General features: G+C 39.9%; 1 protein-coding gene and 1 long non-coding RNA gene across 17 annotated transcripts in view; both read left to right on the top strand.

Annotated features, from left to right (window-relative positions):
* Nucleotides 1-16,167, top strand: part of ncam1b (neural cell adhesion molecule 1b) — a 107,023-nt gene that overhangs the window by 28,371 nt on the left and 62,485 nt on the right. For 8 of the 16 annotated variants that reach the window (XM_078929378.1, XM_078929385.1, XM_078929380.1 and 5 more), the window contains exon 1: nt 6,328-6,420. The exons of 1 other annotated variant lie outside the window; for it this stretch is intronic. In XM_078929378.1, coding sequence (XP_078785504.1) covers nt 6,354-6,420 — 67 coding nt within the window. In that variant the 5' untranslated portion in view covers nt 6,328-6,353. Of the gene's footprint in view, nt 1-6,327; nt 6,421-6,533; nt 6,853-16,167 lie in introns of those variants that run through there. 7 more of the 16 variants (XM_023961311.2, XM_078929386.1, XM_078929381.1 and 4 more) reach the window with 1 other exon arrangement.
* Nucleotides 878-1,335, top strand: LOC111948451 (uncharacterized). The gene is made up of 2 exons (XR_002874465.2): nt 878-1,006; nt 1,097-1,335. It is a non-coding gene; the product is annotated as an uncharacterized LOC111948451 (long non-coding RNA).

Here is a 16,167-nt window from a genome sequence, read left to right on the forward strand (position 1 = left end):
TTAAATGTATTTCTTTAAATGTTAACTTAGATTGACCTTGTTACCTCTTCTGAAAACAGTTGTGTGTTTGTTCATCTGCTTCTCATCCCAGCAAGGAAGAGAGGGGGGTTTACGACACACTGTCCTGAGCTGATAAGTGATACTGTTTAAACTTAGAATCCAACCAAAAGGGTCATTTGACGACACCCCCTAATGAACTTTTTGTCTTTGTCTTGAATTGTTACCTCCCACTTGTGTTCTTAATAAAAGCAGCACAGGGAGGGGCAGACCTTTGAGAAGAGAAACGTGGTGGACCTTTTCCAACACATTTGCTCCTCTCCCTCGTGCATGAGAAACTTGATTCTTGTTGTGGTTTGTTGTTTATAATTGTGTTTTTCTTTAATGTCTAGATGCATTTATCTGACACAGTCCTAGTCAAGAGAACTTGTATGAGTTACACCAACAGTAGAAGCCATTCCATTAGCTGAGGGACCTGTAACCTGTGGCTCCGGAGCCACGTGTGGCTTTTTTTGCCCCTCGATTGTGGCTCTTCTGCTTTATAGAAAGGCTAATGTTGTTGTCCACCTTTCGCCATATCCCTACAGGGGTTTGAACAGTGACTCAGCTTTAACCCTTGTGCTATCTTAGATGACCCCACCATTGCATTGACGTGTTCTCCCTACCATGACAAAGGTGGATAAAGGTGGAAAGATTTCATGTAATCCATGGAAACCAGTGAAGATCACAAATCATCAAAGAAAAAAGGTTCAGTGCACTGTGTAGTGGGTCTAGATGACCCAACTCCCAATGTTAAGGTGCCTAGGATAGCACAAGGGTTACGTGATTCTCATCTGTGGTTTGATAGTTTTATGCCAGATGTGACATGGTGCCTCTGTCGGCCTCCTCCCCCTCTCCTCTCCGCTTGGCTGCTGATTCTCAACACCTGCGACCACTTACCTCATCACCTCATCCGCCTTCATAAGGAGCCACAGGATCATCAGTCTTCGCCAGTCCGTTGCCCCTGATGGTGCATAGTTGGTCGTCAAGTCAAGCTATTGTTCGTTTTCGCTACGTCAAGCCTGTGACTAAACCTGTCTCTCTCTCTACTCACCCTCAGGAATCCAGTACCACGAGTGGTCGCTCGAATCAGTTCCCAGCCGTTCTCATCAGTCTGTCCTCTCCTGCGGTCCCACCACGAGCCTCTGCCTCATCAAGTGTCTCCACCGTCGTCAACATCGGCCTACGGAGAAATCCACCAGTGACGCCGCTAGCTTCCGTCTTTCAGTTCGGAACCGACATCTGGACCTGCTCACGTTCTGCTCTCTGCTCCTCGTATTAAAACTCTTACCCGCCAACGCTCGCCTCCCGCTGTGTTTCTTCTGGGTTCCAGCATCTGGGTTCGAAAAGTGTTCTGTAGCCATGACAAGATGCCCTTCTTGACACAACCCTGTATCTTACCCGGGCTAGGGACCAGCCAGCACAGGGAGGAATAAATAACACGTTTTTGGTTTTGGTTTATTTGTTTTAGTTTATCTAGTTTTGAGATTTATGCCTAGATTTTTAGCATGTCAGTTAAGTGAGACAATTTATGGGTAAAGGTTTACTCTACTGTTTGTCATGGCATGGGTTTCTTTGTATTGGTTTTTGCTTTCTGTTTTGTTTCTGTCATGTTTAAGTTCTGTTTCCTGTTTTTTCCTGAGTAATCAGGAGATGTCCCCTCAGTGCCCTACCCGCCAATTTTAACTGCACCCCCTTTGTACACACCTCCTTCACTCCTCAAAATATACATTCCAACACACACAAATGCACACACACGCCCTCACAAATACACACACACACATTTCACGAGGTAGGTGGGACTTAGGACAATCTGTTCCCTACCCCCTCCCTGGTAGGGGGAACTGGGCCCTGGGCAACAGCAGCCACGTTCCCTGGGTGCTGGTTTCCTGGGCCTGGCAGTCCTCTCTCCACGCAGGGAGAGGGATCCCTGAGCTTTCTGGCAAGACCAAGAGCCGGGGATCACATCACACCTGAGCCTGGGGGTGTCTGTGTCCCTGTGGTGTGGGTTCTGGGTCTTTGCCCCTGAGCGCTAGGCCTCACCAAATTTCAAACTGTGGGCGAGCCTGGTCGGGCCATGTTTACAACACCTCTTGTGGACCCCCTCTTCTCCTGGGTGCCCTCCTCCATGGCGGGGGCGGCTGGCCTTGCCGTGGGCCAGTTGGGTGGCTGCCTGGAGCGCGGGTCGGGTCTCCCTTGGGGGGTCCTGGCTCGTACCTGGGGTTGGGGTGGGGGGATGCCCAGAACTCCTGGGTGGTGATGAGGTGGTCGTCTGGGGCTGTGGGCACTCTTCTGGAGCGGGGCCCTGCGTTGGACCCTCCCTGCGCAGCGGGGGAGCTGCTCTCCTGGTTGAGCTGGAGCTGGACTCTCTCTCCCCCCATGCCTCTCTGCTCTCTGGATCCGGGGGCCCCGTGGCGGTCCTGCTGGCCCTGGCCTGGGTGGCGGATGTGATCACCCGGGGGGCGGTTGCTCTCCATCTGCTGCCGTGCGGGCATAGGAGGGTTCTGGCTACCGCAGCTGCTGCGGCAGGGATCTTGGTGTGGGGATGGCTAGGCACTCTCCCTCCTTCTTTTTACATTCCACCATCCATTTTAGAAGAACATAAACACTTACTTGAGCACAGGTGTTAGCTCAGATTTGCAGTAATATTTTGTGCGATTGAATGAAATATTTCACACTAGTTGTTTTGAAGGCATAAGTACCGGTATATGTGTGTGAATGATATTTGTATTGTGTACATGTTGACATGTGGACATTTTTGGAGCAAACAGTTATGTTTATAACATTTGAGTGTGTGTGTGGACAGGCCCCGCCCCTTCTAGATTTGTATTACATCTGAACCTGACCGTAATGATAAACATCCAGCAACTTCTTGCTTTATGCTGCTTCATGGTTTTACCCCCCCCCCCCACCCCACCCCCACTTCTATGATCCCCTCCTATCCCCCCCTCTCTAACATCCCTCTCTCTTCTTCCCTCTTTTTCTGTTTTGTCCGGTCTAACACAAAATATTTTTTAAATATGATTAAAATGAATAAAGTTTGGCCTCGATTACAAAAGGGGTTTATTCAGACATACCTCTGCTTTGTCAGAAGATTCATAACCCCTTTTGTTAAAGTAAAATATGTCCAACACAAGAGGCCTTCAGCTTTCATCTGTCTGACCAGTTGTTGGACAGGACAAGTTAAAAAAGAAAAGAAAAAAGTAGGTAGGTTAAATTTGTCATATCGAAAGTTCAACACTGTTATAATAGAATTATTGTAAAAATTTAAAGCTAAATTTTATAAATGAATGGATCAATGGCCACAGAAATGTTTTGAAAAAGCTTATTTTTCTAAATTCAAAAGTTGGATCTTGCATCTCTCTCTAAGATTTGGTCAGAAAGAAATTGGACAAAATGGGCTCTTTTAGCATTAAATGTTGCAGATCTCTGCAATTCCATACTGGTCTGTAGCCTTTGTTTGGTTTATTAATAAAACTTCAGGCCTTAAAATAACCAAATAAAAAATGTACGAAGCCTGAAGGTATTGTGCATACACTCAAAAAGCTCACACACAGGGCTTATTACTATTATTGTTGTTTGGTCCTATATGTGTGTTTGATATTAACAATTGTGTCTTTATTGTGCATCTGAATGTGAATTTCTGTAAATTGAAAAATGTGCCATAAAGTTTATTGAAAGAAAAAAAAATACACTCAAAAAGAAAGTAGATCATTTCTAAGACGGGTGTTTCCGAATCAGAAACTTTTATGAATGATCTCCTCCAAGTATGGCACACCTGCTAATAAATCATACACAAAATCTAATATTTTAACTTTCCCATAAACTATTGTATGAAAAAAATCAGTCAACAAATTGTTATTTAACTTCAAACAAAATCAATGGGAAAAAAACCTTCATTTACAATAACATCCTGGACCTCTCAAGCGTGTTTTTTTGGACTTATTGTAAAGATTGCAGCTCCAGTATATCAAAAAGAGCTTGATGGTGAGCTGATGCTTGGCACTGTCATCTCTGAAGAGCACGGTTTCAGGTTTCAGACTGAACATTCTCAGTTTGTTTGTTTTCCATGTTTAATAGCTTCCATTTCCAAATAAATGTGTGTCAGGATGACATGACGTTCCAAACTGTCTTGGAGTGAGCATGCATCAGCGTCCATATTTGCCTTTTTTTTTTTTCAGTTTTGTGATGGACTTGCTGTCTGTCTTGGGTGTACCTCGCCTCAATGACAGCTTGGATGGAAAAAATGATGGATATAGTTTGTTACCCGAGTTAGCTTTTTTCCCCTGATGCTGAAGCACAAACACCTCTCCCCTTTTCCCTACAATTGAGCAGATTTTCTTCTGCCTGTTTTTTTCTCCTTCATTTCTAAACTGTTCTTTTTTCTGATTTTTTTAGAAGAAGAAAGTGTTATATGCACATTTTTAGGGCCACAGTCAGGGGTCCTGTATTTGGGGAGAATTGCTGTAAAAAGCTGAACTGAGGTAAATAAGCACAATTTTCCCCAAATGCAATTCCAGCCAGCCTTCAGATTGATTTAAGTGCAGATGCACTCTGGGTGATCAGCACTGGAGTATGATTTGTCGTTGTTGACAGCGTGATCACTCTCCTCTTGTACTGTTTCTCTTTACCTGTTTTCTTGATAGCTAAAAATGAATAATGCTACATCAGATCCTGTTTGATTTGTGATGGAATGAACTGTCAGGTTTTTATTTTACAGGCATAGCAGGGCTATTCTTAAAGGATGCATTAATTTAAATCATAATCTGTTTTTGTTTTCCTGTCCTTAAAAACATAAAAGTGGTTGGGTTAAGATTTAGATATTTTTTTTTTACATTTCTGATTTGATCAAATAAGATTTTCCAAGATTCAAGCTGTTTGTGTTTTTTACTTGACTCAAAAACGAAGTCATGACATGATGAAATTCTGGATCCATTTAGACAGCGAGACTGAAAGGCATCCAACCTACTAACTACAGTTGAATTTTCCAAGGCTTTAAATATTCTCCAGCATCAGTTATCATTTATTTAATTGAGAGTCTGCAAACTACAGGACATGTCTGTGTTAATGCTGATGACACATTTATTTCAGCATGTTTCTGTTTGTATACTTCTCCCTTTTCACCAAAAATCAGATCAATTAATGCCTTTTTAAAATGACAAATACATTCAACAAAAAGTTCTGATCTTCAAGAATGTTCAAAGCTAGTTTAGTTGCTCACAGGCAACATTCTCCTCTGATGTTTACATGATCCTGTATGTTGGCTGCTGTAATTTGCTGACTAAAGCTAAATCAGCTTTCTTCAATGTAATGAATCTTCATTGACACATACTGCTACCCAGCTTTAGGTTAAAATTTCAGCCCTCCCAATGATGGATGATAGATATGTTATGTAAAGATCAGCTCCAAAAACCCTTTTGCACAAACTTAAGATAACTTAATAGGCTGTCATCCTATGTGTTACCGGAGCGCATCATACCCATCATTGCAGTCTGCATTTACTGGCTAACTGACATTTATAATTTTATTTCATTATTTTCAATCTTTTTGACAAACCCATTGAAATTCCAAACGCCAAAATACCACTTTATCTGTGCATTTCCTCAATATTCACAGCAGTACTCACACCCTCTATTTACCCATCCCTAAAGCCCACAAAGACTCAGGACAAACCTCATCCTAATTTTCTGCTGCAAGTGATGGGAAAATCTCACAAAAGACATTCACATTGATCTTATTTCTATCTTTTGAAACATTGGCGAAAATATTCTTCACAGATTGTTGCACTTGGATTTAAAAATCTTATTTCATGAAGCATGTGCTTATCATATGTGAGCGTGAATGTATACAGGACCAGATTTAGCCAGTCCCACCATGGGTTGCAGGTAGAGTATGGGTGGAGGGAGGGGGGCAAGTCCGAGTGTGCTGAAGGTTTGGGGTGTCATCTCCCTCCAAGCCCCTAAAGTGCGTTGAAAACCGTTTTATCAGTTCATCCATCAATTTATTTATGCTTCATAAGCTTTACGTTGAATGCTTTTCCTATCCACTATCCTCTGCATTTACCGGGTCTTGGGACATGCACAAGAAGGACACTATTTGTGCCCTGTTGAGGCTGTATTTATCTTTTTTGTATGTGTCAGTCTATGTATGTATCTGTCAATTTCCTGGATAGTTTAACAAATGAAATAAAAAGAAACAATGTTGAAATGTTAAAAACGAATAAATCACGCCACTTCCTGTTCTGATAGTTAGAATATGGTGGTTGCAGCTTGTGAATCTTGAGAGGACCCTCCCATATGTCCTGCCAGGAATAATAAATGTATGAACTGTTTTTGTTGGTGAAAATAGTGGATTTTTTGGGTGACGAATTAGACACATCCTCATGTAAGTCATAGCTTTTTTTCGTGAAGTGAACATCGCATTTCCCACGTTCCCGCACGGGTTTCCCTGTGTATCCTTTTCAGCCACGCGCACTATTTGCCAGCCTAATCTTCATTGAGTGTGCGGAGTGATCCGAGTGTGTGAGGAGGCTTTGCTTGTCAGTCAGACTTTGAACTGAGCACTGGCGCTCATCGCTGTTTATCTGTGACCGCTGCTTGTCATCAAATACGCTCTCGCTGACACTTATCACCGAGCGCCTCAGATACCTAGATTAGGATGAACAGTTGCTGAGCGGAGTCTCGAGGAGAGCACCGTTCCAGGGGCCGAGCTGAGATTAAGCCGTTAGCAACGACGCTTCACGTACACCTTGCTCGGGAGTTGAGATGGTCCAGACCAGGGATGTTTTTTTAGCCTTGCTCTTAGTGGGCTGTACAGGTATGCATTTATTTCTTCAAACATTTCTTGCTTGAGCTGTACTACGACATCTTATACATGGTTGTGACGTGAATATCCTGATTATTTCAGTTATTTTTTAAATGTGGTCAAGAGCCTGCGGGCGGAGGAGGCAAGTCCGCACGCGCTCACTTGCCCCCTCCGCCCGCAGGCTCTTTTTTATATTTGGCAGGTGCATCCGCGGTGGCACTGCGACCGCTGCTAATTAGCTTACTGTTTAAGTAAAGACAGCCTGCTCGCTGATGTGTTGCTATTTTGGTCGGTCCACGAGCAACACAACGAACGATGCTGCTCGCATGACACAAGGGCGCTGCTGACTTAGCACTATTACAGAATCTGACATGATTCAGGAGAGGAAACGTGCTTTAAAAATGTACGAGGATTAATAATCATGTTAGCTACATTGGTGAAGAATGGAAGAATTAGTTGTCTGTGCTTTTGGTGGGACCTGCTTGTTGTTGTCGGTGGAGGGATGCTCGGGGCGCGTGCGCCCGCGCGCACACACTCACTCGGTCACTCCCGCACACTAAGCCTCCTGGGTCGTCTCCCTATCCCTCTCGTCAAAGGTGTACTGTGCCTAAAATAAGCCCGGCGTGCCACTGTGCACTCTCCGTTACTGCTTAACCATATGCACTGACGATTTGAACGTTTTTGGAGGGGAGAAAAAAATGCTGGTGGGGGCTTTTCTGTTTTTCTGGCAGGCATTTACACCAAAGAACAACTTCTACTCTGAATCATTTGTTATGTAATGTGGCACCGCGATACATCCTTTGGAAATGAGATCCTCCAAGTCCAAGTTGTTAAGCGTGTCCTTATGTAAAACTAATTGAGGTGTAAACTACATTAAATGCCATCTAAACACACAAATGTATTTTAATGTGAACCTCAGTAATTTGAAGTGTGAGATGCTTGTTGAAGGCAGTGTTCTTAACTACAGAAGGTTCAGGATTTTCCGTGGGATAGCCTCTTTAATCCCTCATGTTCAATCCGATGTGCAGGGGTGTTCCTCGGGCAAGACAAGGAACATGCAGTGGGAGTAGAGCTTTTGCTGCATTGTATAAAAAATGCACTCTTATTTATTCATTTATTTTTTGCATGGCTTTTCCTAAAACATCAAGCTAAACCTATTCATGAATTATACATTTGATGCATCTAACATTTACTTCCACATTGACTTTTCTTCTTTTATTTTGAAGGCTTGGTCCATTTTGTTGCAATTATTAGCATTTTTTTGGGTACAGCTGGTTTACTTTTCATAACAAAGTTAGATAAACTTTGGTTGATATAAAAATCCAGACAACCTGTTATTAGCTCTTTTTGGGAAATTCCTTTGTGCTTTTAATGTTTTTTAAAAGGCATAAATTATGCTTTTGTTGTTAAGCCTTTCAGAGTAAACTATTTCCATATATAAGTTGAGTTTTGCATGATCTGGGGCCCTTTAATGTTTTTAAATTGTACAGTCGTGCAAACTAGGGATAGACCCAGTCCAATGACAATAGTATTTTTGGTGTTTTTTAACATGTTTTTGTTGCATTTTTTCATGATAGAGGACATAAGCTTAAAATTTATTTTCTGTAAAAGTATTTCTTTATTCAAATCGTTGTGTATCAGGTGCAGACGAAAAAGTGCAGTTTGACAAAGCTTGTAGTTGTTATGTAAACTTTACAATTGGCAGACCACAGGTTCCCTGCTATGCTTTATTTGGATGCATCCACTTGTAGGTGAATAGATCCTTGTACTTCTTTTTTTGTACTTCTTTTTTTCCTCATCCTTGTTGGCATCTGCCTCAAAACTGTACGGCTGGATAGCGCCAATATTGCTCGTCCATTTTTTGTTGCACAGATAATGGTATTTTGGGGTAGTGAGGGACTGTAAGATAGCAGGAGAACGTTTAAACTGAGAGCTCTCAGTAACATGGAGGGGTAGGGGGCAGGGTTATTCCACAACATCAATCCCGCCCACAACTCTTGAGGTGAATTGCTAATTAACTACTGCCGCTCTGCAGATAACTATGTCTTAGAAAACGGCAAAGTTTCTTTTTTAAATTTTGGCTAAAAATAGCATTATAATAGTCAACAAGCACTGAGAACATGTTGTAAATAGATCAAAAGATGATTGGAGTGGGTCTTTAAGCTACCTTGGAGCACATTTTATGTCTATGATTGTGTAGTTGTAGCACACTTGTGGTAAACGCTCTTTTGCTCTGATTTTGTATATACTTACCCACTAAAATGACTGAATTCCCAGAAACAGAAATGTTGTTAATTAGGTTAATGAATTTCAAGTCTCTTGTGACGGCTATCCAGCTGCATTTTGGTAATGAACCAATTAGTTTCTCACGTAGCATGTTTGCTATCTTGCAAGCTTGAAGACGTGATGCAAGCCAAGTGTTGTCTGGCTGCTGACCAGCGGTGTAGAACTCTCTTCTTTACAGGCCATTTCTATTCACCGGAATACCAATGTCCCAGGAATATTTCAGAATTTTTTTCCCCTCAGGTTAAGAGAATGCTCTAGGGGTGGATCATATTTCTGATGTCACAGTTGGATACGTTTACGTACATTTTAGTGGAAAAATTTGAAAAAAATGTAGAAATTTTGTTTTGTTTTTGTGAAGTCTAAATGAAACTTTAAAGATCAAACGGAAGAGAACATTTTGTATACTGCTTTAAGAAAAAAAAATACAATTTTCAGAATAGCATCAGAGGGATTTGTAATTTGCTTTCAGTGTATGTTGTAAAAATAGGTTTTAGGGAAATGGAGTATGCAAATGCTAGAAATTGTGCCAATAATAATGATGTTTTAAAATGTAAATAATGTAATTTAATGTAAAAAAAATCAAACTGTTGCAGCATACATGCTGGGAGCAATATGTAAAAGGGATTAACCCTGTTATGTGTCCTAGTATTGATCCTCTTTTAGGTAATAACCTGTGTTTTCAATCTCTTTTCAGAAATGAAATATAGTCTGATAGAAACTAAAATAGGCGTGATAAGAGAATCTAAGCCCTCAACCTGTAGAACGATAAGAGAATTACATCTCTGCATTTCACTGTACGGTTCTTTTGAACAGGCGAATTGAGGTTTGTCAGGTAGATTTTTTTTACAATGTCTGTGTTACATCATTAGTACAGTGGGAATTATGACATAGTTTCACGCTGGGCTGTATGCACAGCGAGATGGAAGCACGACTTACTGCAGGCAGACTCATACAGCCTCATTGCAAATGCTTTGTAAGAATGGAAACCAGCTTCCAAAAGCTATAACTAAAAGTCCAGAAGCACCATCTAGATAAAGTTACCATTTTCAACATTTAAACATTTTTGCACAGAAATGGCTGATTGTTCATTGAAAATACAACCACAAAAAAGTCTTATTTTATCCAATTTGGAGAAATTCATTTGCAGTAGAGTTGCTTCTTTTCAGGCGGATAATAATGAGTTAGATAATCACATGACTTTTTGAATTTAATAACCTATCAAGACCTACAGTATCACACTCAAAAACTTGCAGACAGACATATTTAGAGCTGAAGCTTATGCTTCATTTCATTGATGGTTAATGTTCCTTTATATTATTTGAACTAGCTGATAGTTTAGTATTAGTTATTATTTCTCGTGGATCTGTTAGGATACATCAATACCCTAAAGTCTTGCTTAAAGGTTGGTTACATTTGGTTTTTAAATTAATTATACAATTCTTTACGTGTTACAATCTCATCAAATTGGGGTGTGTGTGTAAAATTAACAGAGACTAAGAGGATTATTTAACTGTTATGTGTTCTGCTAATCTTACCAAGGATGCCAAATAAAACACAGCCCACTAGCTATCATGTTAAAGAGGTTACATTTGATTTATACCAGTAAACAGAATTATTTCACAAAAATATATTTTAGATAAATTGACACCAACATACAACATGAAAAATTAATATTTCTGAAAAGCTTTAAAAATGTGCCTTGCCAAGATGGAGACTGGAAGATGCCAATCTTTAGATTTAGTTTTTTTAAAGTTCTGAGCCTGAAGTGTTGACTCAGCTTTATCATTTTTTAACCCTTGTGCTATCCTAGGCACTTTAACATTGGTAGTTGGGTCATCTAGACCCACTAGACAGTGCACTGAACCTTTTTTCTTCAATGATTTGTGATCTTCACTGGTGTCCATAGATTACATGAAATCTTTCCACCTTTATCCACCCTTGTCATGGTAGGGAGAACACGTCAATGCAATGGTGGGGTCATAGGATAGTACAAGGGTTAAACAATATGGACTTTTTTTTTTCCTGAAAGTATACAGTTCAGGATTTTAGTGCTACCGTATTTGTGTGATGTCTTTTTTTTATTTTTATCAGTTCCATTGGAGATGCTAAGCATGTTTGTGTGCTTGCCAGGAGCCAGCAGTTCTAAAGTGCAGCCTTTAGAGAACGGCATCTGTAATGTGTTGCCAGACTGGTCTATAACATCCTACTTTGAAAAATGTTTTTGAAGATTTTCCCATCCTCCCAAAATATTTACCCTAACAATTTAACAGGTCCCTTCCCTAGCTCCTGCTGACCTATCACAGTTGACTAATGAATGCAATCTGTAACAAATGATGGATTTGCACAACTGTCCACAGCTGATTCTTAATATTTTTTGGTTTAGATTGGTAGTTTTTAAAATGCTGTTGTTTTACCTATTTTTTTTTACCTATTTTTGTGGATTCGACTTTTTCAGTTGTTCTTATATTTTAAGCTATTCGTCCATATTTCGGAAGAAGACGAAAGAGGAAGGAGGAGGTTTCTGTTCCAGCCAGGACATGACTCTGTTGATGGGTAGTGGAACAGACAGATCCAGGTCTGAGAGGGTTCAGAGGAGATTCTTTGCCTAAGGATACTAAAGAGATGACATTACATGTGCACGTGACCCTTTTTTTGGACTGCAGGAAGAACATAAACATCCTTTCCTGGGGGTTTGCTAGCAGAAGAGGCACAGGCTTTGGGATTAGCAGCTGTTTTATAGTGATTAGCCTCTGCTGTGTTATTATCTTTATATTATTCTTAAGGGGTTTAACTCGTCATATCAAGGACTGATATTCAAAATTAGGAAATTAGAATAGGGAAGAACATAAAAACTTGGTAATTAAACTGACTTGGCGGGCTTTAGTAACGTGCCTACAGTCCTGCTTTTTTAAATTATGCAAGCTATAGTCTTAATTGAAAATCTTTTAAGATCTTGAGAGTAGGGCTGCACGATATGAGGAAAACTCGCGATATGCGATATTGGTGATTAATATTGCGATAACGATATACTTCGCGGTATATAAACAAACAGCAAAACAACCAAAAACATCATTTCCATTTCACTGCAATAGTTTAAAAATGATACTCCAAATGACCCTCGTCAACGTAGGAGGCAAACATCAAACATAAAAGGGCTCATCTGATTGATCAACAACGTAAACGGGTCCTTCCGATTGGTTAAATGCATAAAGGGATTTATTTCATTTATTCAATATTTCAAGTTGCCATGAGATTGTTATAGCAGATTTAAGGTAACCATTTATTGCGATTTTCGCCGTCTTTTGCGGTATGCATATTGCACAGCTTAATGTCGCGATAACGATAAATTTTCGGTATATTGTGCAGGCCTACTTGAGAGTAATGTGGCCTTGTCATCCTTCATAAAAGGAAAGGATTGAAAAATGAAAGCACTGTGATTGTACAATCTTATTGGATATGTAGCTAAATACTGAAAAGTGTTTAGCTAAAACTCAGCTCCTTTAACTATATAAACCATTTTTATAAAAGTGTCAAACAGGCTGGTATTTCCATCGTGTTTGCATCTTTATTATTGTGAGATTATGTGAAACATTCGCGAGTCAGTCACTGCATATTATGCAGAGCGACTTGGTACGTGGAAACAACTATCTCTATAAATCCATACATACATGAGACTCCTGGTTATGTCTGTAAATAGCAGCTTTATGTTTCTTTGAAGGTGAAGGCTCTTCTTCAGTTTGTTCACTGGCAAAACCAAGAAACTTTCCAATTACATCTTTTGGTTTGGCTTTTAGCTTTGAGCTTATACTTGGCTTGCGCTCAGAGTGATCAAACGCTTTATGTCACGCAATACGGCTTGTCAGGCGGATGTGGTGAACAGATCCGGTAGTTTTCTACATAAAACATCCTTCTTAATCAGAAAATAAAAAAGCGGAAAGAATCAGATTTAGCGTATGCATTTTTTTTTTCCTGTCTGCGGCCTGGTACCATGCAGCCCTCGAACCGGTACTGGTTCACGGCTCGGGGGTTGGGGACCACCAATTTAATGGGTACAGGTAGCACGTTGAAAAACGACAAGTTGGGGACACCCAAAATGTCAAAAAGTGACGCAGAGAGGGCCCTGAAAATACGTCTATACATGACGAGTTGGGAGTGAGAATGTGATGGTTGCAATGACAAACAAGAGCTGCACCATTTAAAATGGAGGCACCCATCGTATTAGTTTTGCATCAAGTTCTGATCCGGGTCTGGGTTTGCATGACCCAGCGTCTGGGTCTGGATCCGGACCGCGGTCCGCTAGTTAGTGACGCCTGGTGTAGGGGCTCAAGTAGGTCTTTGGGGTCTTCAGGTGGGCAACCCTTCTATAAGTAGTGTTTGGTTATGCGATGCACTTCATCCATACCCCCAGCTATATTAACAAAACTGCTAATCACCCACCAAAAAGCAGTTACTATACTGACACTAGTGGTTATTGTGATGATTATGACAGTTTGATACACTAACAAAGTCAGCAAAGCTGAATCTACACATTAAGGCCTCATTTCTGTAATGAGAGTTGCTATAAAAGTGATCGTAAGAAAAAGTAAATGTAAATTTGAAAAATATTTCCAACAGTGAAATGATGAAACACAATTAAAGCTAAAATTGCGATGGTATCAAAGCTAGCAAAAAAGTAAACAATTATACAAATATTAACAATATTGGAATAACAGCATGAAAAAGTAAGAAAGACAAAAAAAAAAACATGTGTTTTGCGTTTTTAGTTGTTTTTGATTTAACGTTCTTGGCTTTAAACGTTGCTGTTTGATAAAAAAAGACTGTTTTTCAAGTCAGCCTTGTTACTGGTTTACTTTAAAAATATCACTCCGGTTTTTAAAAATCATGCTTCAAATTCATTGTTTTCCAATGCTTTTATCCCGTCAGTCTTTATTGTTTTATTTTTTTGTGTTTTTCACCCCATAATGCTTTTATATAATGAAAACCTATTTTGTTGAAGCTACAGATGACTAGATTGGATTTTTATATACAGACTTTACCAGGCCTTCTGGATGCGTTAATCTGAAAATAATGATGGTTTCTATGTCAGCAATATTTGCCCATTGGGCAAAAAAAGTTTTTCTCTTTAGATTTCATGTGTCTTGTTGTTGTTTTTTTGCATATAATGACAATATTTGTTTAAAAAAAAACCTTGTCACTTTCTATGGCATATATCAAATGGCTGATTCCCACATTTGCTTAGGCCAACTGAAATATATAGTGAAGGTGTTTGAGAGGTGAGACAGAGGCTCATGTTGTCATTGTAAGAGCAGGTGATTACTACAAATGTTTTTCTGGAACAAAAACTAAAATGTTTCCATGTGTACTTCTCTAGGTTCTCAGTCATCCAGGCTGCTGCCATAAAAATGGTAGGTCAAATACAGCAGTCAAGTGGACGTAGCTTTGCTATCAGATTTGAGAAACTTCTCAGAGAAGATGTGACATAACTTCAGTAACAAAAGATGGAACAAGTCCAGTTGACTGTTTTTTAAAATTTTTAGTATACTTCTTCCATGTGTAATAAACAATAGCATAAAAGCCTCAGAGCAGTTTAAATCTTCTTTCTGTACTGTTGTGGACATTATGATATGGTTGTTTTTTGGTATATTGAACTTACAACCTTCTGAATTAAATTTCTCATTGATGCATTACTTGTATGAGTAAGGAATGATTTTACACAAAAAAGCTGCTTGTTAGTGCTGTACCAAAAACATGGTTGGTCAGCCAGGTCTGGCATACCATTGGCTGGTCAATTTGGACTGGTTTGTCTCACACAGAACCCAAGCGCAAGCAGAAAAAAACCATCAGAGCCTTAAGGTTTGTAAAGAAAAAAGCTGCAACTGAACACAAAGAGAAAGATTTGAGCAGAAGCACAAGAATTCTGGGGAGGAAGAGCAAATTCAAAAGCCCAAATACAGATCAGGCACATTACGCAGATTAAGTACAAATGCTGCAGATCAGAGTGCAATCAGGGACATTTTGAATGTGAAGGACAGGTTTTAAGAGGAAGCACAATAATATTTAAACATACTAACATTAAAATGTGGTCAAAAATTTAGAAACGATGCCTTTGTTAAAAGTCTGGATCTTTGTGTTGTGGCGAGTTTTTCGTTTGACACACACATTACCTTCCCACTGTTAATGGTTCGATTAAAATAGAAAGAGGTTCACTGTCATCTGACATGACACTGCTGTTGCCTGCTGTTACTAGTTTAGAGTGAATTGGGGGGTAGACTAGGCACTGTGTCTGATTTAAGAAAATGAGTGTCTTATCAAAGCTTTATTAAGTAACATGCTTTTGGCTAGGATTTAGCTCTCAGTTTCTTTCATGTACTGTGAAGGGCGGACAGCGTGTGTCCCTTCATGCATGCATGCATGCACATCTTGGTGGAGTCATTACTGGAACACTATAGAATGCATCAACATGCATAGAACTGTAGGAATTTGGATTGCTGTGCCTTGGGCCCACTACCAGTCACTAGCTTATTTAGCTGCATTAATCATTGTTTGGCACTTAAAGATACCACCGTTTCATCATCTGTTAGTTCTGGGCAGTCATTAATATATTTGGGTGTTCTGCTAAGTAATTATTTGTGCGGGAATTCCTGAGCTTCCTAATAAATTGATTTTAAACTCTGTGTCAAGATCGCGCTAATCAGCAAAAGAAAGTATATAATCTGAAGACTGTCTTTGATTACTGTAATTTACTATAATTCAGTCTTTGATAAAAATAAAATCAGTTCAGGGCAAATTTATATGTAAGAGCTTATGAGTACCTGACAAAAAGAAAAGTAGACTCGAACATGAACTCTTCCTCTACCCCTCCGCTTTCTCCTTACTCCTACAGTTAGCCCTCCAAGCGCAGAGTTATGTGTCTTCAATTTCGGCCGTTACTACCACTCTAGGACAACATTAATAGTCGCCGGTCATCTACGTCAGTGCTAGGCCTGCACAATTAATTGCAAATTTATCTTTATCGTGATTTCAAGCTGTGCAATATCCATA

Source organism: Oryzias latipes, chromosome 13 (assembly GCF_053564925.1).
Source record: "Oryzias latipes strain Hd-rR chromosome 13, Olatipes_Hd-rR_3.1".
NCBI classification, from domain to species: Eukaryota; Metazoa; Chordata; class Actinopteri; order Beloniformes; family Adrianichthyidae; genus Oryzias; species Oryzias latipes.